We start from the raw sequence: 24246 nt of genomic DNA, 5'->3' as shown, positions 1-24246 counted from the left end.
TGTTGCGTTATATTTATAAATTCATAACAAAATAATGAAATAAATAGAATTAAGCTGAGAATTAAGCTTAAGATTAAAACATCGGTCAAAAATGAATGTATAAAAATGGTAAATCAAATTTTTATTTTGGGGGTGACCTTTTTTTGTTGCAGAAAGCTATTTGGGCCTTTTTTCATGATTTTAGGTAAAAGTTCATTGATTTATGATACAGGAAACATTTTATTTGAAAAAAAATTAAAAAGTCATATCCCTAATATATATATATATATATATATACATATATATATATATATATATATATATATATATATATATATATATATATATATATATATATATATATATATATATATATATATATATATATATATATATATATATATATATATATATATATATATATATATATATATATATATATATATATAGGCTTCGACGGGAATGTCGTGCGACCACGCATATTATATATATTTTTGAAAATATAACCACGGTTGCTTTTAAGTTTTAGAAATGAGTCGATAAAAAACTGTTTAAAATAGCGTTAGAAATAACTTTTTATTGTATTTCAAGTTGATCGTTGATCTTTTTAAAAACTTTTATAGTACGTGAAGATTTTTAAATACTATTACTATTTTTTTAAACTATAATAATAAAATACGATATATAAAACATTTTTAAATAAATCGATTAGTTACTTGCAATGATTCTTAAAAGTGGACACTTTGTATTTAAAATAACCAAGAATGTTATTTGAATTTTTTTTTTATTGTATAATAAGTTGACAAAAATAGACGTCACGCTCAGTTAAACTAATAGGTAGAAGTTAGAAATTATTTGCACTCTCGCGCAGTGATTTTAAAAGTATTATAGTGTTTTATTTTTGAATGAAAATATCCGCGGAAGAGAGTTAATGATCTTTTACTTATAATTAATATTTGTTGTGACAGCCTTTATGGACGACATGCATGTATATTTTATGATAAATGTAAAAGCTCTGATTTTTTTAAGTGTATTTTGTTGGATTAAAAAAAACGGAATTGAGAAGACAAATACAATAACTTTAATAGTCCGATTCAGATGTTGAGCTATATTCGTCGTCAATGGAGCTTTCGTCGGAACTATCGATTGTTTCTAGTGCAGCATCAGTGCCCTCCATTGATTCAAGGCGAACCCCCCTGCGTTTATTTAGGTATATATTGAGGGCACTATTAAAAATATCATCTCGTTCTTCTACGGTAAAATTTGGATCATTCCCGGCTATCAATATTGCGTCTTCCATTGTATGGTTGCTCATTTTTAAACGACGATCACTTAGTATCAGGGTTAGTATACTGAAAATCCGTTCCACAGACGAGTTTGAGCAAGAAATGCACATTATTAGTTCAACAAGAAGAAGAAGGTTTGGGAAAGTTTTTCTATAATAAACAAAAATTTTCTCCCATAGCAGCGCCGTTGTAACTCCTTTATACTCTGTGTTTATTAATAATTTAAAAGCATTCGATTTAGAGAAAACCATTTCAACTTTTAAACCTGCGTATTCTAAAGGAATTTTAAATTCCCTTATTAATAAAGAGATGCTAGCATCGCCGTACATATTGTCTGCTGTCCAAAATTGGGGATCCAACCAACTCATTGATTCAAAGACCGTGTCTGACAACGAACTAAATCTATCGTCTATTAATGGTTTAATGATGTTGACTGCAGTTTTTCTAACTTCTATAGCAGCATTAATACTATCAAAGTTAATTTTAGTCATATCGTAAAGCTCAATGTCAACAAATTCTGCATTTGTTTTTTTTAACTCATGGCCATCTTTGAAATAAGAAGAAACAAGAGTAGTTGTATCATCTTTGTACTTGATTCTAAATTTTAGTAAATATGAATCAAGTATATCGTCTATTGTTTCATTACTTAATTCAACCAAGTAATCCGTAGTTAGATCTATGGCTGGTTTTACCTCGTGCACCATCAACGTTTTTTTTTCGAAAACCAATGATAACAGGCTCAATTTCTCTAAGACATCTAAGTAACCGCAAAACATGCATAACAGTCGGTAGTCATGCAAACGTTTGGAGATTCCGAAAAGTTTAGCGCGCATTTCTGCTGTGGTATTGCGATTGACAAGTGCGTTGTCAAAGCCTGCAATAATTGCAGGCCAGTTATGTACCAATCTTGTCAATCCTTGTCTTCTGTGACTAACAAAGCGCGTTCCTGATATTTTGGGCAAGGTGTAATATGTAATATTTAGTGCCTCTGCTGCTTTTTTAACTTCACTTTTTAATTTTCCAGAATTGCGAAATAAATGGAATATGGTAGTATAAAATTGATCACAATCTCTATATTGAACAATATTTCTTGCACTATCTTTAATTGCCAGTTCCAAACGGTGGTTCACGCAGTGCATTTTAACTAGCCATGTTCTGTTGTTTTTTATTTGAGTTAAGACCCCATTATACATGCCTAAGTTAACGCTAGCTCCGTCAGAAGTAGCGCTGACAAGTTTATTTTTATATGCATCTGCAGTTAAAGGAATATTTCCTGATTCATTAAAAATGCTGTCAATAGCCTTTTTAATGTTATTAGCGTTCACACCACCCAAACTGTTCATCTCTAGTAAAGATACTACAAGATAAGCAGGTATGCCATCTCGTTCAACACGAACAAGAACCAACTCTTTCTCATCCTTTGTTTTTCGTGCTTGAGAGCCATCAGAAAGTATGGAGAAAAAGTTTTTCTCTTTAACAATTTTAGCAATTTTTTCTTTAATGGCATTAGCAATGCAGGAGATAAATTGACGTGCTAAATATAAATAAAAATTAATTTGATCTTTGTTAATTTCTTAAATAATATCAAATTAATTTAAAAAATGAATTACCTGCTTGATTGTGGCCTTTTCCTTCTACAAGTTGCACACCATTAAGTCTTTGGCATTTGATAAGTACTTCAAAATGACTATGGGGCATGCTTGGTTTTAAAGCCATTTCGTATGCTGTTTTTATCATCTTAAAATACGCTTCACGAATGTTTTGCTTATTATATAATCAGTTCTGGTTATCTGGATTTATAATGTGGCCTATTCCAGTTTCTTCAGTTGGGTTTCTCTTATCGATTTCCAGCGCCAGTTTATGGATATGAGCTTCAAGATGACGATCAACTTATTTTAAAAATCAAAATTTAAAAACTAAAAACTTAATATAAAGACAAATTTATAAATTATCGCGGGAAAAATATTGTACTAAATATTTGTGAATAAAGTAAGTAAAAACTTAGTTGAAATTATTTACTGTATTTGCAAATTCAAATGAGCTTTTAATTTTAATCTTACCTGATGTTTTGTTACCACACTAGTTCCCTCAATAAATGCCTGCAAAAAACCAACCATTACTCCTCTAACTGAACGATCACTTAAAATAGCAAACTTGTTTCTTGCGCAAACCTTACACCATATTTTGATAACTAATCCATTTTCTTCAGTGTAACCGATAAATTCCTCTTTCCCCACAACAGAAATGTTTTTAGGCTCTTTGATATTGGCTTATTAAATTTAATTATTTTTGCCGCCGATGCCATTTTTAAAACCTTCAATACTTATATTTAATTTTTAATCTGTACAAATCTTCCACTCGCTGCGAAACGCTTTAATAACCTAATTTCTTTTGTTTATGAAATTATAACATTGCATTGTAATAATGTAATAATTGAAAGAATTTGCTTAGTAAGAACTATTTCTAATTGTTTTTTTTTTTTACTAATCATTGCTTGAAACGATTGAAAATTACTATTTTAAAAAGACTTTAAAATAGATTTAGTTATTAAATATTTGGTATATATATATATATATATATATATATATATATATATATATATATATATATATATATATATATATATATATATATATATATATATATATTATATATATATATATATATATATATATATATATATATATTTATATATATATATATATGTATATAATTAAATAATATATATAATACTCTTGTTTATTTATTAAATGGTCGTTAAAAGTGATTTGTAAACGCGTTTCTGAAACTTTTATAAAACATAACAGAAGATAAAAGTTAATTATTTGAAACGTAAAAACGTAACTTAAAATAACTATCGCCTCGAGTTCGATTTTTTTTAGTTTAGTTAAAGTTTTTTTTATCTTTTTTGTTAATATTCTTTTTTTTTTATATTTATTTAATGTTCCTTTTAATTTAGTTTTGTTAATATTTTTTTAACGGATTTCTCAACTGCTTTAAAAAAACCTAACTTCATATTGTCAAAAATGTCTAAGCAACCGTGGTCAAATTATATAAACTTTTTTTTATGTGTGTGGTCAAACAAAGCGCGTAATCGCACGCCATTCCCGTCCAAGCCTGTATATATATATATATATATATATATATATATATATATATATATATATATATATATATATATATATATATATATATATATATACATATATGTATACATATATATACATATATGTATATATATATATATATATATATATATATATATATTATATATATATATATATATATATATATGAATATCTATATATATATATATAAATATATATATATATATATATACATATATGTATATATATGTATACATATATGTATATATATATATATATATATATATATATATATATATATATGAATATCTATATAAATATATATAAATATATATATATATATATATATACATATATGTATATATATGTATACATATATGTATATATATATATATATATATATATATATATATATATATATATATATATATATATATATATATATATATATATATATACATATATACAAACATACATATATCAGTAAATAGAAAAAAATAAAATAAAATATGATTCTTGTTTAGTATTGTTACCTCCAAATTTTGTCCTAATTTTACTAACAATATCTAAACGGTCAAAAGCCATCAACTCTTTTTTTAATTGCTCCAATGAAGGATTTCCTTTTTTTTGCTTCCATTTTTTTAAAACATGATCAGCTTTCTCAAAACAAATTTTGTTATCAGATCCAATGTTATCAAGATCTGAATCACTTAGACCTAGGTGTCTTCCCCATCGCAACCAATCACTTCCAATATTATAGCTTACTTCACCACAACATTTTGAAAAAATTTCATCTAAAACAAAATCATTACTAGACACTAAATATAAGAAATTTTAATTTTAAATGTGTAAAAAAAAAGGCAAATAAATTTATAAAAACAAGAAACAAAAGAAAATTGAAATTCTGGGTAAAAATGATTTTATAAGGAATTTAAAAAAATTGATAAACAGATTAATTTATTAGTCATATTTGGTAATAACAATGATCTATTAAAAATGTTAAGATTCAAAATTTTGAAAACAAGATCTATAGCAATATAAAAAATAACAAACTTAAGTGAATGCAATTAAAAAATAAAAATAGTTAAAGAGCCGGAACTTTCCTTCGCAAGAAACAAAATGGCATTAAAAATTGAAGGAAGAAGTGTTTTGTTATTATCTTATTCAACAATTTATTTTGGAAAGTTTATTAAAGTAATTTAAACTTATTTTTTAATGTTATGAACACAACTTGTCTCAGCACTTGGAGATCCCTTTAACACACACAAAATAAAATGGTACAAAATATATATAAATATTCAGATAGCCTGAAATATGAAAAAAAAATTTTTTAAAGTTGTTCTTTAAAAAAATCATAATACTATGCATGTTGCTATAAGTATTTGCTTCAATTTAAAAAATCAAATAAAAATATAAAATCATTCGCAAAACTGTTTATAACCTGCTTTGTTAATAGAAGAATGAAAGAGTTTTACTTTTAAATTAAACAAGTTTTATCTTTAACTAAAAACATTTCTCAATAAACTTTTATAAAAAATCAATCAAACAACTAATCATTTCCTCCTTCCTAAACTTATGAGCAAGTGTGATTTTATATTCTCATTACAAGCTGATTAAGAGTTGTTATTTGTGTCTAGTAGTTTTAAATATTCCATTTTGTGTTTTACGTTAAGAAAGTGATCCAAAACAAGCCCTGTACATATATTTTTTCATTATATTAGTTGAGCCAATACAATACGGAAATACTGGTATTGTGTTGGCTCAATACCACTTAAAAAAGCCTGGTTATACCAGTAATTCGGTATCAGATTACTGGTATAACAAGTAATCTACCAGTATTAAATGAACTATTACATACATACATACATACATACATACATACATACATACATACATACATACATACATACATACATACATACATACATACATACATACATACATGTTTTTCAACATTTCCATATAATAATATTTTTAAAACTTTTAAACAACTATTTTAGTTAATGTTACGTAATATTAATGATGTTTTACATACATAGTTTAATTATCTGAAACCAGATCTGATAGTTTGATCGTCAACTAAAAATCTTGAAATCATTAAAAGTAAAACTTTAAGTACTTTTTATATAACTACACTAATACCAACTAGTTATATAATTTGAAATTTGAAATGGTAATATAAATTTGAAATGGTATTGTGTAGTTATATAAAAAATGGATGCACTTTATAAAAAATATAAACATTCAGTGCCAATCTATCAAAGATAAATATAACATATGGACATTTGGTGCCAAACTATTCAAAGATTGTTATGCATTAAACAATTACAGTTTATAACACTAAAAGGTTTCACAATCAAAAGGTTTCTTGGTTTTATTTATGATAAATATCTACTTTATGTCAGACATGAATCTGTGTTTTTTAAAAGGGTGGATTTGTTTAAAATGTTTTAAGCAAATTCGCCCTGTTAAAAAACACTGAATTATTTGTAGTTTAATGATTTATTTACAAATATAATTTGTATGTAAATTTTATTACATCAAATGTCACTAAAAATGTTAACTAAATTTATACTCTGCAAGACAAAACTTTAATATTAAGAGAGAAATGTGTCCTTAGAATTGCAGAGCTCAAAGAATTGCAGTTGTCCTTAGAATTGCAGAGCTCACCCCTGCTCCTGAATAGAATTGTGTTAATAATATTAACTGTTTTTAGGATTTCGCCATTACAATGTTTGCCGATTTATAATTTTAAGTTTCAAAATAAAATTATTAAACAAATAAAAAAATCAACTAAAAAAAACATAAACCTTCTTTTTCAACTGAGCTGCTAAATAGACTATTTCCCATTTTATCGTAGAAACCTTAAAATAATCAAGACAACAAGTTTATAAAAAGATAAGAAATATGCTTATACCAAGAAAATATCTTTATAAAAAAAATATATAAAGTTAATAAATACAGGCCCATAGTTAGATGAAAAAGTCCCATAGTAAGGTAAATAGTAGTTCTATTTTTAATTACTTTTAAATATGCTGTTTTAGTTACTTTTAGAATATGTTGTTTTACTTTTTTACTTTTAGAATATGTTATTTAACTTCTCTCGATGTTTATAACTAAACTCGATTTTATAATGATCTGTTAAATAAGTATTATATATAGTCATATATCAAAAACTTTGTTTATGGTTAACTTTTCACTGAGATTTTATTTACCAGTATTAAATGCTTATTAGGGATTCCAGAATCATACAAAAAAACTTTTTTTACAAAAAAAATGGTTTCGTACACACTAAATTTCTTGTATCACCTATATTGAAAATAAAATATACAAAAAAAATTGGTCTTAGATCATTTTTACAACATAACTTTTTTTTAAGAAGTGCTTTCGTATACAAATTTATGTCTATACTAAGTCAAAAGTTAAATATACACAAAAAATAGATCTCAGTTTATTATAAGTGTTTACTGTAAAATTCTTATTTAAATTCGTTATTTAAATAAGAAATAATAAAAAAATAAATTTATTTTCCAAAAAAAATTAAAGAATCATATTATTTATCAAAAAAATATCAAGAATTATAAAAACTGTCAATCGTAAATATTAAGTAAATAGCGTTTTAAATATATATTAAAACAACAAAAGCAAAAACTTTTCAAAAATTTATTCTTCAACTCTATTATAAGAACTTATGAGGCACTTGTATTTTTGGTAGGTTGCGCTTTTTTTTAATATTAATAGTTTAAAAAAATAGCGATCTGGCACAAATAAAAAACAAGTTGGGAAGTATAAAAATCAGATAATCAGATCAAAAATCTTTTTGATCTGATTATCTGATTTTTAATAAGATAATCAGATCAAAATACTATGCATATTGCTATAAATATCGGCTTATAATCGTAAAAACAAATAAAAATTATGCGCAAAAATGTTCACACCCTGCTTGCTAATAGAATGATTAAAGAGTTTTACTTTTAAATTAAACAAGTTTCATCTTTAACTAGAAATTTTCATCAATAAATTTTTATAAAAAATCAATCAAACATCTTATTATTTACTCCTTCCTAAACTCATGAGCAAGTGCAATTTTATATTCTGATTACAAGCTGAATAAAAGTTGTTATTCGTGCCTAGAAGTTTTAAATATTCCATTTTGTGTTTTACGTTAAGAAAGTAATCCTACACAAGCCCTGACATATATTTTTTCATTATATTATTTGAGCCAACACAATACGGAAATACTGGTATTGTGTTGGCTAAATACTGGTAATTAAAAAAGCCTGTATCAGATGGTATAACAAGACTTGGTCGGGAAGCGGTAGCAATTGCTCTCAATTACTGACCACGGAAATAATATTTAGTTGCGAAAAACTAACCAGATTTTTCAATCACTTTGAGAAAAAAAAAGCGCAATAAAGATTAATTAGACCGATGAGAGACATTTACAAAAAAAAAAACTAGGAAAAGAAAATTTTAACACAAAAAAAATTAAAGCAAAATAAATTACGTTTAGAACAAATATTTTCGAAACATCACTCTTTTATAACTTTTTTATAAAATTAAGCGACACTTTGTATATAATGTGCTTAATAAGGAAACAAATGTTCTTTTATTTATCAAAGAGTAACATATATAGTTTTTATTTATAAACTTGTCTCTTATTTCTAGTGCTGGATTAAGGAGGGTTGGGGTTAGAGGGGGCTATAGCCCCGGCCCCCCATTCCGAATGTTAGGGGGCCCCAAAACAGTCAAGAAGACTTTTTTTTAAGTCATTTTTACGCTGTGGCACATAAAAAAAGGCCTCAAAAATAAAAATAGCCCCGGCCACGAAAGTACAACATGATTCTAATAAAACTAACGCTAGTTTATTTTTACTGATGCTAAATTATTTTATAAATAAAAATTTAATCTTTTTAATAATTATTTTATGCTTTGTGTAGTTTGAAAAGTTTAGCATGTTTGAAACAATTCTTCTTAGTAAGATGAACAAATGAAATAATTAAATCATTGTTTTACAGTAGATATTAAACTAACTAGATAGAAATCAACTAAAAAGGTTAAAAATACTTTAAAAGAGAAAGCAGATTGTACTAATTAGAAATAGCGGTATTGTGAAGCAGTGCTTTGCAACACCGGGGTATTGTGAAGCAGTGCTTCGCAACACCGGGGTATTGTGAAGCAGTGCTTCGCAACACCGGGGTATTGCGAAGCAGTGCTTCGCAATACCGGGGTATTGCGAAGCAGTGCTTCGCAATACCGGGGTATTGCGAAGCAGTGCTTTGCAATACCGGGGTATTGCGAAGCAGTGCTTCGCAATACCGGGGTATTGTGAAGCAGTGCTTCGCAATACCGGGGTATTGTGAAGCAGTGCTTCGCAATACCGGGGTATTGTGAAGCAGTGCTTCGCAATACCGGGGTATTGTGAAGCAGTGCTTCGCAATACCGGGGTATTGTGAAGCAGTGCTTTGCAATACCGGGGTATTGTGAAGCAGTGCTTCACAATACTGAAGCAGTGCTCCACAACACCGGGGTATTGTGAAGCAGTGCTTCACAATACCGGGGTATTGTGAAGCACCGCTGACAATGTTTAGTAAGGAGGCTTTTTAATTCTAATCAGTATTTAAAACAGAAAAAAGTAACTTTAAGTTTAAGTATAATGAGTTAGAATGAGGGGAAGGGGAGGGGAAAAGGAGTCCGAAATAACACTGAAAGTTTCAATATTTATCAGTTACTAGTATGTTTTTTAACTCTTAAGGTCAATTTTCACGTGTTTTTTTTTTATGAGAAATAATTTTTTTGTTGATAAAAAGTAAAAAAACGGACTAGAAGGGGTGGCTTAATGAGCATATGGTGGATGAGAAAATTTTCTTAAAATTGAATAATAAACATCAGTCCCAACTACTTCTATTAAGTACCCGAGAGTACATAATATATATATATATATATATATATATATATATATATATATATATATATATACAAAAATATTTTTAATTTTAAACTGTGATTCATCAATAAAGTTTCATCAGAAATGAATGATTAAATTAATAAAATTCAATTTATACAAAAATTAAATTACACTATTATAAAAAGAATTCTTTAGAAATGATTACATACGCTTTTTTTTAAATGTTTTTTTAAAAAAGGGTATTTAATGTAAATATTATTTAAACTCATTTATTTTTATAGGTTTTTAGGAGAAACTTATTTTCGTGCCTACATTTAGAAAATAATTCCGATTTTTTGTTTAGTAAGCAATCTTGATTTGCATGTGTAATTATTTCAAATTTTTCTTGTAGGCATAGTATGCATTTTTTGGAAATATTGTTATATGCAGGCGCTGTTTTAAGGACGGACCAATTCAGTATAAAATCTCTATTTCTCAATATTTTTTTTTTTTAATTCCCATATATATTTTGATAGCATTGAATCTTTTGAATACTTTTTATTTTTGAAAGATTGGTTATGATTGCAAAATTGTTTTTCCATTAACCTTCTGTTATGCCAATATATTGTTTATCAGGTACATTTTTAGAGGAAACAACACATTTATATACCACATTTTTTGATAAACAACTTCCACTCATTGGACAATTGTTTTTTTGTTTACAATTACAATTTTTTGAAGTTTTTTCATTTAGAATTTCTTTTTTGTTTAACAAAGCATTATTGTGACCTTATATAATTCTTTCCATACTTTTTTTGCAACTGTAGCTAACTTTAATTGCATTTCGATTAAAAAAATTTTTTTTTCATTTCTAATAAATTTTTGTTGATGAAACACAGTGTGAAATGAAAAAAATTTTTGTTAAGTGATTTTCGACTAATATATAATTGCTCTGTTTTTTTAAGAACATTGAGCACTCTATTGTGTAGAATACATTTTAGTTGTTTAAATATATATATATATATATATATATATATATATATATATATATATATATATATATATATACATATATATATATATATATACATATATATATATATATATATATATATATATATATATATATATATATATATATATATATATATATATATATATATATATATATATATATATATATATATATATATATATATATATATATATATATTAGTAAAAAAAACTCATCTAACTTTTATCTTCTACAGGAAGTTTTACCATTGCTGGATCATCAGGAATCTAGCAATCCAGCAATGGTGAAATTTCAACTAGAAGATAAAAGTTAGATAAGTGTTTTTTACTAATTTATTATTGCTCTGTTCTTTAAGAACATTGAGCGCTCTATTTGTAAAATACACTGACATAATTTACATATATATATATATATATATATATATATATATATATATATATATATATATATATATATATATATATATACACATATATATATATATATATATATATTTATATATATAAATTTATTCACACACATATATATATATTCATTTAAACATTTACACGCACACATATATATATATATACATATTTATGTATATATATATATATATATATATATATATATATATATATATATATATATATATATATATATATATATATATATATATATATATATTTATATATATGTATATTATAAAAATTTGTGTTCTATCTTGACCTCAGGTGCGGTGCTTGTTCATCCGCAAGTTACTTTGCATGTTTGTGTTTAGTAACGAGAAACTTCTTGTATGTTTATTTCATAATTAGTTTTATTAACTATGATGATTATTAATAATTTCATTGAAAACACAATATTTTTGAAAGTCTTTTGTTTACAAAATAAATAGTAAAGATTGCATTTGAGAAAAAAAAAAAAAATTACATTTACATAATAAAAACATACTTTTCAAAGAAAAAATAAGACTTTATTAATAAAATCTATTATATATAATAAACTTTCAAAATTTTGACAATTTAAAACATTTATTTTTGTAAACAAATAATAAAAGTTTAAAAGATTTCGCTTATGTGGCTATGAGAATGAGGCACAAAATTATAGTTTGTTTGATAATATATTCTTGAAAAAAATTATGCTAGAAACTTATCATATCTTGAATAATACAATATTTGAAACATTTTAATAGAATACTCTTGAACTTTATTTAGCTTATTTTTCGAATTAATAGAATTAGTTTGTTCGTAGATTTGGCGGGTTTTTAGAGTTGGCAAAAATTCTTTTTATTCTATCACCTTATTATAACAAAAATACCAAAATTTTTTAAAATTTGATACACATTATAAAAAGTAAATTATAAAATCACTTATATTATAAATTACAAATTTTATTTTAAAAAATAAAAAGAAGTAAAAGCATTCTTTAAAGTTTTATTTCAACTTTTTTTTCAAATCAAAATTTTTATGTTTCAAATGTGCTAACTCTAAACTTGTAACTTCTTTCAACAAATTTATATTTCTTATTTTTAATTATTAATTAATTTAATTAATCTAATTTTTTAATTAAAATTTTTGTAGGCAATATAAATTTGAACACTATTTTTACATTTTGATTTTACAAGATAACTTTATTTTTAAGAAATTTTCTTAAAAACTCTTTTATTTAAAGAAGTTTTTGCTAACACCCAACAAACAAAAATAATAGTATTAAAAAATTCTAACAGTAGTATTTTTTTAAATTACGCTTTTCTAGTATTTTATCTGTAGTTTTATGCATCTGTAGTTACTTTCTGTAAATTATGCTTTTCTAGAATTCTATCTTTAGTATTTTTCTAGATTACGATTAAATGATATTTTAAAAATTACTCTGTTTTGTTTTGTTTGTCATAATCCAAGAAATCTCTGGAAAAAACTCTTGAAACAAGACATACAAGTGGTGATCTTATTGAGTTTTTTAAAATAACAACTGGGATTGATAAAATATCGTGGTATAAAGAGCTTCATAAAGCTTCTTCCCAAAGTCTAAGAGGTCATTCAATGAAATTTCATTTCCGGATTTTATAAATCAAATGTCATACTTTTTAACATTTCAGTTTTGGTTTTTAAAAAGATTCAACGCTGTTTAAAAATCAGACCATATGTCAACACTATAATTTACGAACCTACAAAGATTGATTATACAATTATGTTCAATGGAATCTTTCAAAATATTTACGTTACAAAATTTTAACTGTGATCTACTAAACAGAAAAAAATAAACAATGGAAACTATTACTCATAAACAACTTATTAAATATAAAAATACAATAACTATAGCAACCACTTGATTGTGACTTAAAATATTTATTTTAAATAGTAAAAAATTTTAAAATAAGGTAAATAAAATGAACATTTTAATATATTTTAAGCTTAATAATTAAAATGTTACACAAACAAACAAAAGACCTTATTTAATAAGGTGACAATATTTAATACAAACTAAGGGCTGTTACTAAGTTATCAAGATTTAGATAAACCAAAAACAAAGAAATATAAATTTCTTTTCTAAGCATTTAATGTACTCAAAATAAATGGCGTCAACATAATTCTTATATAGAGGACGCACGGACTTTCAACTGACCTATTTTTCCCAAGGCTTTTTACTCGTCGTCTATTTGTTTGTCTATGAGCATCAAATCTTGCAATCAATTTTCAAGTCACTTCCTGATAATAGATTTTATTCAAATTTTGCATACATGCTCTTGCTTAATGACAATACAATTTCAATAATTAGTTTTGCAATAAGTCAATTAATTTAGTTAATTTTAACTGAGGGTTTGGTTTAGGTAGGTACGTGACATGAAATTTTTAAATTAATCAAACACTAGATTGTTATATATCATTGGAAAGGTTTTTAAGTCAGTATTTTAAAAATGAAAAAATTATTAAAATTGAACAATTCTACAAAAAGTTATGGCATTTTTAGTGCCGATTTTTTGATATATGGACTTCTTGAAGAAACTGTGATCAACTTTGAGGTTTTTTAACTTAAAATGTCATAACTTGGTCCATTCTTATCGAAATACATGCAACTTGGTATCAAAAGATAGGTCTAACAAAGGGCAATATATATATATATATATATACAAAGGGTGTACAAAAGGCGCTAGAGGGGCGTCTACAAAACTCTTCATTATATTGAAAAATGTAGATTTTTTAAAAGAAAATATTATTATTTAATTAAAATTCATAATTTGTATTTGTATTTTTTAATATATTCTAACAGGGTACCATCAAATATGATTTAGATACTTTAGGTTGATTGGCTAGAAGGCCTTTTGGCTTCGGGCGCACCCTCTGACCCAATATCAAGATTATTACTTTGTATCTTCATATAAAAATGCATGCAATTTAGTATCAAAAGAAAGAAAGGTTTTAGGGATAAATGCGTGAAAAGGGTACAAGAGGGTATTATTCGGAAGCTCTACGCCTCTTACACTTTGGGTAGGGTGGGTTAAAACTTAAATATTATGTTTTTGTAATAATAAATAGTATTTATATAAAACACAAATTATTCATAAAAAAATCAAACTCAACTATATACAAAAATTAATATACAAAAAGATTATATACAAGTATCAACTTATTAAATATATACATACACACTATGCATACACCTATCAATAAGTGTTTATAGATTCAGCTAAGTGAATCTATATAAACTTATTAATAAGTATATTTATAGTTGTTAATAACTACATTCCTGAATCCTCTGCCATCCCTCTTTTATCATTAGGCCCATATGCGGAAGGCCCTTTTAAATTTAGGCCCAGGGTGGCTATGGCGCCAAACCAAGAAATCACTCCTTGACAAGTCTATATTTAAAACAAAAATATTAAATGAGTGTTCAAAAAACTAAAATGAAAAACAAAAAATAAAACACAGTAAAAAACTTACCAAAGAGGTCTTGGTTTTCACTCTTGGTGCCAGATGGTTGTGATACGTGGATGAAGATGGTAAATTTAATTTTTAAAATTTTTAATATAAATAAGTTCAATAAAAATTATAAAAAATAGTGTTCATTTAGTATAAAAACCATTTAAAAAACAAATTTACAACATCATTAAGATATACCTACCAAGTTCCTCCCTTTTGCGCCTCTTGCCTCCTTTAGTGTCTAGAGTGTCTTTAGTGTAATAGAAAGTGAGAAATACCTTTTATATTGTCGCTTCAAGACAACCTGCACAGCATTAAGACAAGCAGAAGTCATTTTTTTAAGCTGGTTATCAATGAAGCTTATACGAGTGTTAGTGGTTAGCAATGGAGCATATATTGATTTTAAAATGTTAGGGGCAGGAGTAATCCCAAAAAAATCTGTTCTTCTGCAAAACTAAGCAGTTGCATTAGATTTACTATTTGTAATTATTAGCAAAACTTTTTTTCACTAACTGACTACTAGAAACATCATCAAAAGTTGCATCCTCACCTAAAACATAAAACTTTTTCATTCAAGGCTTAGTAGGGAGTTTTCCAAACAATGCAAGCGCGCACATTTCTTTTTTGCAGTTTTATTACAAAATGCCTCTCTTAGAATTGCAAAATTTTATATTTTACTGTTCCAACAGTGAGGAAATGTTTAAACTCACTGTAATGCTTGATAAAAATAAAACAAATATGAAAAAGAATATGAAGCCGTTTTCCATGATATCTAGGAATAATACTTCGTAGTAGATCATTTTCATTTAAAAAATTTACAAATCTTTTAGGATCACCTTTGACATCTATAAACCTCATTTTGTTCATGGCTAAAACAATTTTAACTGCAATTCAATCATTTCCAAATAACTAACAACTCTCACACTCAAGAGAACATTCAAGCGACATGAAACAGCACACTCAAGCGACATGAAACTGCAATTGTGTCAAGAGGATGCAAATGGCAGTTCAGCTCATTCAAACTCTTACCCCAGGTTGCACAAACCTTGCTTATAGTAAGATGGTTGACTGCAACTCTATCTGACATTGTGTTAGATATACTTTCAATAATCGAGTTATGACATTTATCAAAGCTACTTTGGTAAAAATCTGAATAAACAAATGTCATATAATCAATTGAAGTGCATATATGACTTTCATAATCAAATGCTGTTCCTCCTGGTAACTGATCTAGAGCAAACACAAGACATTTATCTTAAGATGTTAAGTTAATACTATTAATGTGGACACTTTCTTGTGTTGTAGCATCAAACCCAAGAATAGGATTATTATTATGCTTAGCCCACTCTGCTGCTTGCAAATCTGAAATAATGCTAAGTTCACGAGCTCTTTGCAACAGTACTCAACAGTATTTCGATGAGGCATATTATTAAAAATAACACCCATATAATACCCTATTTTGCTCATAAGATATGGAATGTTACTTATTGGCTATATTTCACAACAACATATTATAAATTATTATTCTTATTTGTAATAAATATGTTTTTTCATCTTCTGGCATAATTACATTTCTTTCCTCCTTTATATGGAGCAAATCATTCTCCAAACTAGCAATTACCCTGTTACTTGTAAAAAACAGCAGCATTATGCTTAGTTATGCTTTTCATTTAATTTCAAAGCTTTTTTTTCAGCTTTAAAGTGACGAATCTGTTCACTGTAATTTTATTTTTTTGTGTGTGTGTTTCAGATCTGGTATTTCTGCCCTTAAAGCTTTAATTATTTTTTCATTTTGTTTAACATCTTGTCTTAGAACACGTAATTGGTTTGGCATGCTGTTTAATTCAACTTTTAAAAGTGCCAACTTGTTCCAACATTATTTGTAAGAGTTAGCTTTTTTTGTTTTATAGGGCCTAATTTCTCTCTAAATATATGTTTAGTTACGTCTCATTCGCTATAACCTGCAGATGTTGATGTTCAACTAGTTAAAGGAGATAAAACATTCATATTGATATATGAAACATATACAATATTAGGCAAACTTGATATATGGCTTAAAAAAGGTTTATTGCAAAATTCATAAAAACGCTTACTGTCCTCAGCCCTGCTATAATTTCTAGACCAATTCAATGATTTATTTATGAGACTTCTAACCTAATTTTTACATGTTTCTATCTTAAAATGTCTAGTGACTTGTTGAGATGTTTTGAGAAACGAATCACTATTTTTTGTAAACAATAAAAAAATATGTCCATTTCTACAAACTGTATTACACTCTGTATTAGAGTCAATGCCTATTTGCGACAATTCAAAATTAGGAGTTAAATACTTTTTGCATTCACTATAAAACACAAATTTTGTTTTTGGGCCCATGATAGCAGAAAAAAGTTTAATTTTTATAAATAAAATATAATATATTTAAATAATAGTAAATACAATGACATTAAAATCCTCCTCACTGCAAGTGTATTGCATTATTGAAGTTTAAAAAGTTTTCTAATTAGAGTATAATGTTAAGGTGTTTGAGTATGCTTTTTTTCAATGAAATTTGGCAGGTTGGAAGAAAAAAGGTTATTAAAGGTGAGAGAATATATTAGAAAAATGAACCAGCATTCCTTCGATATATACTTCATGTCCAAACAACAACAAAATTTTACCTAATTGGGTTAGAGTTTTAAAGTGTCTGAGTATGCTTTTTTTTCAATGAAATTTGGCAGGTAGTAAGAAAAAAGGGTTTTAAAGGTGAGAGAATATATTAGAAAAATGAACCAGTATTATTTCGATATATATTTCATGTCCAAACAACAACAAAATTTTACCTAATTGGAGTAGTTTTAAAGTGTCTGAGTATGCTTTTTTTCAATGAAATTTGGCAGGTTGGAAGAAAAAAGGTTATTAAAGGTGAGAGAATATATTAGAAAAATGAACCAGCATTCCTTCGATATATACTTCATGTCCAAACAACAACAAAATTTTACCTAATTGGATTAGAGTTTTAAAGTGTCTGAGTATGCTTTTTTTTCAATGAAATTTGGCAGGTAGTAAGAAAAAAGGTTATTAAAGGTGAGAAAATATATTAGAAAAATGAACCAGCATTTCTTCGAAATGTACTTGATGTCCAAACAAAAAAATTTTACCTAATTGGAGTACAGTTTTAAAGTGTCCGAGTATGCTTTTTTTTCAATGAAATTTGGCAGGTAGTAAGAAAAAAGGTTTTTAAAGTTGAGAGAACCTATAAGAAAAATGAACCAGCATTCCTTCGATATATACTTGATGTCCAAAAAACAAGCAAATTTTTAACAACAATAAATTCATAATAAATAAAATTTTAACTCAAAGAAATCCATGTAAAATTAAAGGTCCTTAATTCTAGTATTAAAAAAATATCTATGTTGATACATATTTCTAAAAAATAACAGAGCAAAACAAGTTCATACCATGCAACTTTTCAACTAACTTGAAAAAGCGTGTCACAGAATTTGACCGAAAAAACGGCTGTAAAAAATCCGGATTTACGCGTACCTGGTTTAGGAGCTTTTGTTAAAGACTTTTACGTCAAATTATCTCATCAACATCTTCGTCAAATAAGTCAAAACTTTGCGTCTAATTATCTCATTTCAACATATTCAACGTATAGGATGATTTGGTGCAAAATCATCCAATTGTTCGCCTACTTGAACGCATGTTTGACTTATTTGGATAAGGCGTTGACTTCGTGAACGCAAGGTTCGAGACCCGCCTCTTCCTGAATTTTTTGTTTTGTTATTTTACACAAGCATACAGCCGAAAGTTAATAGAGTAAAATAGTTATATCAGAAAAAATTTATTGAGAAATTTGTGTTTTAATAACGTATAAAAGGATTGGGTTTTAAAAACTTGCTAATCATTTTACTTGTTAAAACTAAATACTAATAAATAATGTATAATAAATATTATTATATTTTAAATAAATAAACTTTCGTGTTAAAATTTGGGACATAAGATTCATAGTCTATTACTAATTACTAATCTATATAGATAATATAGCCTAAATATAACTATTCAATAAATTTAAAATGTGCAGGAATAAAATTTGCAACTTAATAAGAATTTCCAAAAAGTCATACAACATCTCCTTCCTCAACAAAAAACCCAACAATACAAAAAATACACGGAAAACAATAAAAGAAATAAATAAAATCAAAAACCCTCCGCATCAATTAAATCTAACATTCTCAAACTTATGGTAACACTATCCCAGACGGAATAGGCTGTTGCTAACATTTTCAACAAATATATGAAGCAATACAACGCCCACCCAATAAAATCATATCTTAAGAAAAACCCAGTAAAATAATTTCTTTTAAAAGTGTTTTATCTATTTATTTAAAATTTCAAGTTCTAATTCTTTTTTTCTTAATCCAGTAACTAAAAATGAAGTGTCAGATTTAATGAAAAATACTTTATAAAAAGCCATTCTTATCCATAAAAAAGGTGATCCAATGGACCAAATATCGACCAAATATCGACCAAATTCTCTACAAGCTTACAAAATATTTGAAAAAGCTATGCACAGCAGACTTTATAGCTTTTTTTGACAAAAATCAATGTCTCTTCAAACATTAGTATAAATTTTGCAGGGTTGACGACACCGGGGATCGCGTGCCCCCCCCCTTACTTTCTTTCTGAATGCTTTATTTTATTTATTTTTTTCTTCAAAAATTTCAGATAAAGAGGACTTTTTTGAGAATTTTACGATTGTGCCCCCCACGTTGAAACCTGTGCGATCGGACATGTTTTGTGACAAACATTCCACGACTCATGCACTTATAAAAAAATGAAATTATTATAAAAGCTCTTAACATTAAACTATTAGGAATTAAATTAGGAAAAGCCTTTGATTCTATTGATCACTCCATCGAGGTATTGATTACTAATGGTTTTTATCGTATCATCTTAATAGATCGCAATTTGTCTCCATCAATAATACCAAATCTTTGCCAATAAAATGAAGGTTTACCCCAAGGTTCTGTATTAGGACCATTGTTTTTCCTTAATTTTAGAAATGATTTGATACCTGTCTAAAATATTTAATGGCTTACCATTTTGAAGACGACACCAACTTACTGAATAAAATCAAATCTTTAAAAAAAATTAATAAACATATTAATCATGATTTATTCAATCTACTTCAATGGCTGCGCTCTAAAAAACTGAGTTTTAATACCAACAAAACTAGGGTTTCTAAAAAACCGCAGTTATAAAAAAATCTGCGGTTTCGGTTTTAATTTAAAAAAAACTGCTGTTAACCGTGGTTTTTGGTTTTTCTTGTTACATGATAAAACTTATGTAAGTTTATTTTGCATTATTTACTAAAAAAGTTATTTAAATAAAGTGTTCCAACATTATGTTTATGTTTCGAAATAAAACTCACAATGACTTCTTTTTATTATAAAAAACTTTTAAGAAAAAGAAAGATTTTAACGATTCATCACATAATTGTGATATGATTTTTGTGCAGAAGCTACAGCAGCTCAATAAAATGCGTTCGACATCTGTTGATGTGGGCTTTACATAGAGTATCGCGTTAAAATTTTTTTAAGATTTTTTGTACTTCTGCCTGTATTTCAGTACAACAAAAACTTTTACTTAAACCGTTTAAATTGATAAGTAGATTTAGGCACATGAGTGATCCTATCTTTATTGAGAAGTGCGTTTAATTCATCTTTAAGAAAAACCAAAAAGTCTTAACGCACGGTTTTCAGCAAAATTTGAAGTATTTTTTAATGGAACGACTGAAAGATCTTTTCGGCACCTTAAAAACAGCATAACATTTCCTTTAAATCTTTCATCGACACGCATTTTTAAATTTGAATGCAATAAAATGCCATTTCTGTATTCATGGCAAATATTTTTAAAAGCATGAATTTAAGAACAGTACCTGCTGTCAATAACGTTGCATTTTCTATGCTGAGGAATTCTACTGCTAGTTTTGCTGGCTCTTAAGCGGTATGTAATAAAGCTAATGACTCAAAATTGAGATTGTTGATTACATCCAGAACAATGTTGTTGTTCAGTGTGTACGCAAAATCTCAATTTTGTTTTTGATTTACGTAAATGACTTTAATAAAGCCTCAAATCTTTTAAGTATTATGTTTGCAGATAATACCAATTTGTTTCTCTCTAATAATATTATCTATCAGCTCTTTTCGATTATGAATGATGAAATACAAAAAGTATCAAAATGGTTCAAATGTAACAAATTAACCCTAAACATAAACAAAACATAATGGATTCTCTTTCATCACCTCTCCAAAAAACGTTCCTTACCCACAAATATGCCGCAAATTTTTATTGATCAAGTTGAAATAAAACGGGATTTAGTAACAAAATTTTTAGGTGTTTTTCTTGACGAGAACATCACATAGAAACAAAATATTAATTATATTTGCGATAGAGTGTCTTAAAGTATTGGAATCTTATACAAGGCCAGAATATATTTAAATAAAGTTTTACACATTTTTATTACTCATTTGTTCACAGTTATATAAATTATGTAATTATTGCCTGGGGTAGTACATGCAAAAGTAAGTTGAAACGTCTTTTCACCATCAGAAACATGCTATGCGTTCAATTTTGCATATTGATTCTCACATACTAAAATATTTTTTATGGAAGCGAGAATACTTAATGTATACAAATTAAATGCATTTAATATTTTACGTTTTATTTATCTGTGGAAAAACAATATATGTCCTTTAGTTTTTAAAGAAATATTTTCTTTGAAACCGATAAGCAAATACGCCTTAAAAAATAATAATTTTATAAATACACCGCTTTGTAAAACACGATTTAATCAAAATTGTATTTCATATCGTGCACCACATCTCTGGAATAGGATTGTGTTACCAAATTTTGATTTGTCGATCACTTTTCCAGTCTTCAAAAATAAGTAAAAAAATTTCATTCTCTCAACTGAAAATATTTTTGAATACTTTTGATAACGTAGCTATTACAATATTTTATAATTATAATTGACTCTTTTAATGTGATCAAAGATATCCTCTACAAAGTCTTTGAAGCATCTATTACTAAAGGATCTTTTCCAGATGGTTTGAAAATAGCAAAAATAATTCCAATCTTTAAAACAGGTGATCATACAAATATAACAAACTATCTTCCTATCTCAGTTCTCCCAGTCTTTTCAAAAATATTAGAAAAAATAATGTATAACAGAATATACACTCATCTTATTGATAATAAACTCCTCTATAAAAATCAATTTGGTTTTCAAAAAAACAATTCTACTGAACACGCTATTCTCCAAGTAACGCGTAGTATTGCCGACTCATTTAAGAATTCTCAATTCACACTAGGCGTATTCATTGACTTGTCAAAGGCTTTTGATACTGCTAATCATCATATTTTAATTAAAAAGCTGAAAAGCTATTATGTAATAGATAAAACCCTAATTTGCTTCAAAAGCTACCTAAGTAATCGCAAACAATTTGTTTATAATAAAGAATCCTCATCGCAAATAATAACGAATATAACATGTGGTGTCCCCCAAAGGTCCATACTTGGGCCACTGTTATTTTTATTATACATAAATGATCTTTACAAAGCTTCTAACTTAACGACCGTAAATTTTGAGGATGATACGAATTTATTTCAGTCGCACGAAAACATAGATACACTTTTTAATAAAATGAATAATGAACTGAAAAGAATATCTTATTGGTTTAAAAAAAATAAATTATCTTTGAATACAGATAAAACAAAATTTTTACTTTTTTACCCAACCTCTAAAAAAAAAAGAATCCAAAATATCTTGCCTGACCTATTAATTGACAATACAATCATAAAAAGAGAAAAAGTTATAAAATTCTTAGGAGTCATGGTAGACGAAAACTTATCTTGCAATCAATAAATTAATATTATTTCCATGAAAGTTGCTAATAGCATTGGAATTCTATATAAAGCTAGATATATACTAAATAAACACCAACTAACTCAACTATATTATTTATTTATTCATTGCCATGTAACTATGCTAATATTAAATGGGGAAACGCTCACCAAACCAAACTTAAATCTCTCTATCGGCATCAGAAACACGCAGCTCGCATAATTAATTTTGCAAATCGTTTTTCAAGCTCAACACCACTTCTTATAGAAATGAAAGTTTTAAATATATACGAACTAAATATTTTTAATATTTTATGTTTTATGTTAAAATGTAAAGAAAATCTCCTGGTGTATTTAAAAATCTCTATAATTTAAAACCCAAAAACAAATATGAAAATCGTTGTAGTAAAACTATTCAAAAGCCATTTTGTAAAACAAAAATTAACCAGTTTTGTATTTCTTATCGTGGTCCATTTCTCTGGAATAAAATAGTATTACCTAACTTTGAGTTTTGTTTCAAGTGGTCTTTTTCCTCCTTTAAAAAGAAATAAAAAATAATAATATTTTCAACACAAAATATATTCATCTATTTTTAGTATTTCAAGTTTATATGATTTAATACATTATTTTTGTTAACTGTATGAAAAATATAATTTATACAACATATATTGAATACTTTATATTATAATATTCAGTATTGAGAATGTTATATACCTACCCAGCGGGCACAAGCGCGTACAATGTACGTACATTGTACGTCCAAACGTCGTTCGTCCACGGTGGTTTAATTTTAAGCATTTGCGGACATTTATTATGCGCATGCGTTACTTTAAAAACAACCACAACATCGTAATTTTGATTTTTTTTTGTAATGGTCTTTTACCGTAACCTAATAAAAAATGTCATATCATTGCTTTGAAGATGTATAAATCAGATATAAACTATAAACTGATAAAATGTGTGGCCAAGAAAAACATATTTTATTTGAAATACTAAATTTATTAATTTTTATGTGATAAAATACGCAGGAAAGTCGAAAATTATTTTATGGTCATCCTTGCTAATTTATAATAAAAAAAAATCAGAGTTCGGTTACTTTTTTAAGTTTAAAAATTTTGTACATTAAATCTTATATTTTAGCAATAAAAAACACATAAAAATGACTGAGTCACATGAAACAAAACTA

General features: G+C 26.5%; 1 protein-coding gene across 1 annotated transcript in view; it reads right to left on the bottom strand.

Moving 5' to 3' along the window:
• LOC136074062 (uncharacterized) overlaps positions 1 to 18703 on the bottom strand; it is a 77737-nt gene extending 59034 nt beyond the window's left edge. Inside the window, exons 1-3 of the mRNA XM_065786361.1 lie at positions 18611 to 18703; positions 7183 to 7236; positions 4906 to 5166 (exon numbers count right to left, since the gene is read on the bottom strand). Coding sequence (XP_065642433.1) covers positions 4906 to 5166; positions 7183 to 7222 — 301 coding nt within the window. The 5' untranslated portion in view covers positions 7223 to 7236; positions 18611 to 18703. The remainder of the gene's footprint in view (positions 1 to 4905; positions 5167 to 7182; positions 7237 to 18610) is intronic.
• Positions 18704 to 24246: the final 5543 nt, after the last annotated feature.

The sequence above is a fragment of the Hydra vulgaris genome, chromosome 01, assembly GCF_038396675.1.
Source record: "Hydra vulgaris chromosome 01, alternate assembly HydraT2T_AEP".
NCBI classification, from domain to species: Eukaryota; Metazoa; Cnidaria; class Hydrozoa; order Anthoathecata; family Hydridae; genus Hydra; species Hydra vulgaris.
Note: the sequence above shows the minus strand (reverse complement) of the source record. Positions and strands in the feature narration are given on the sequence as shown.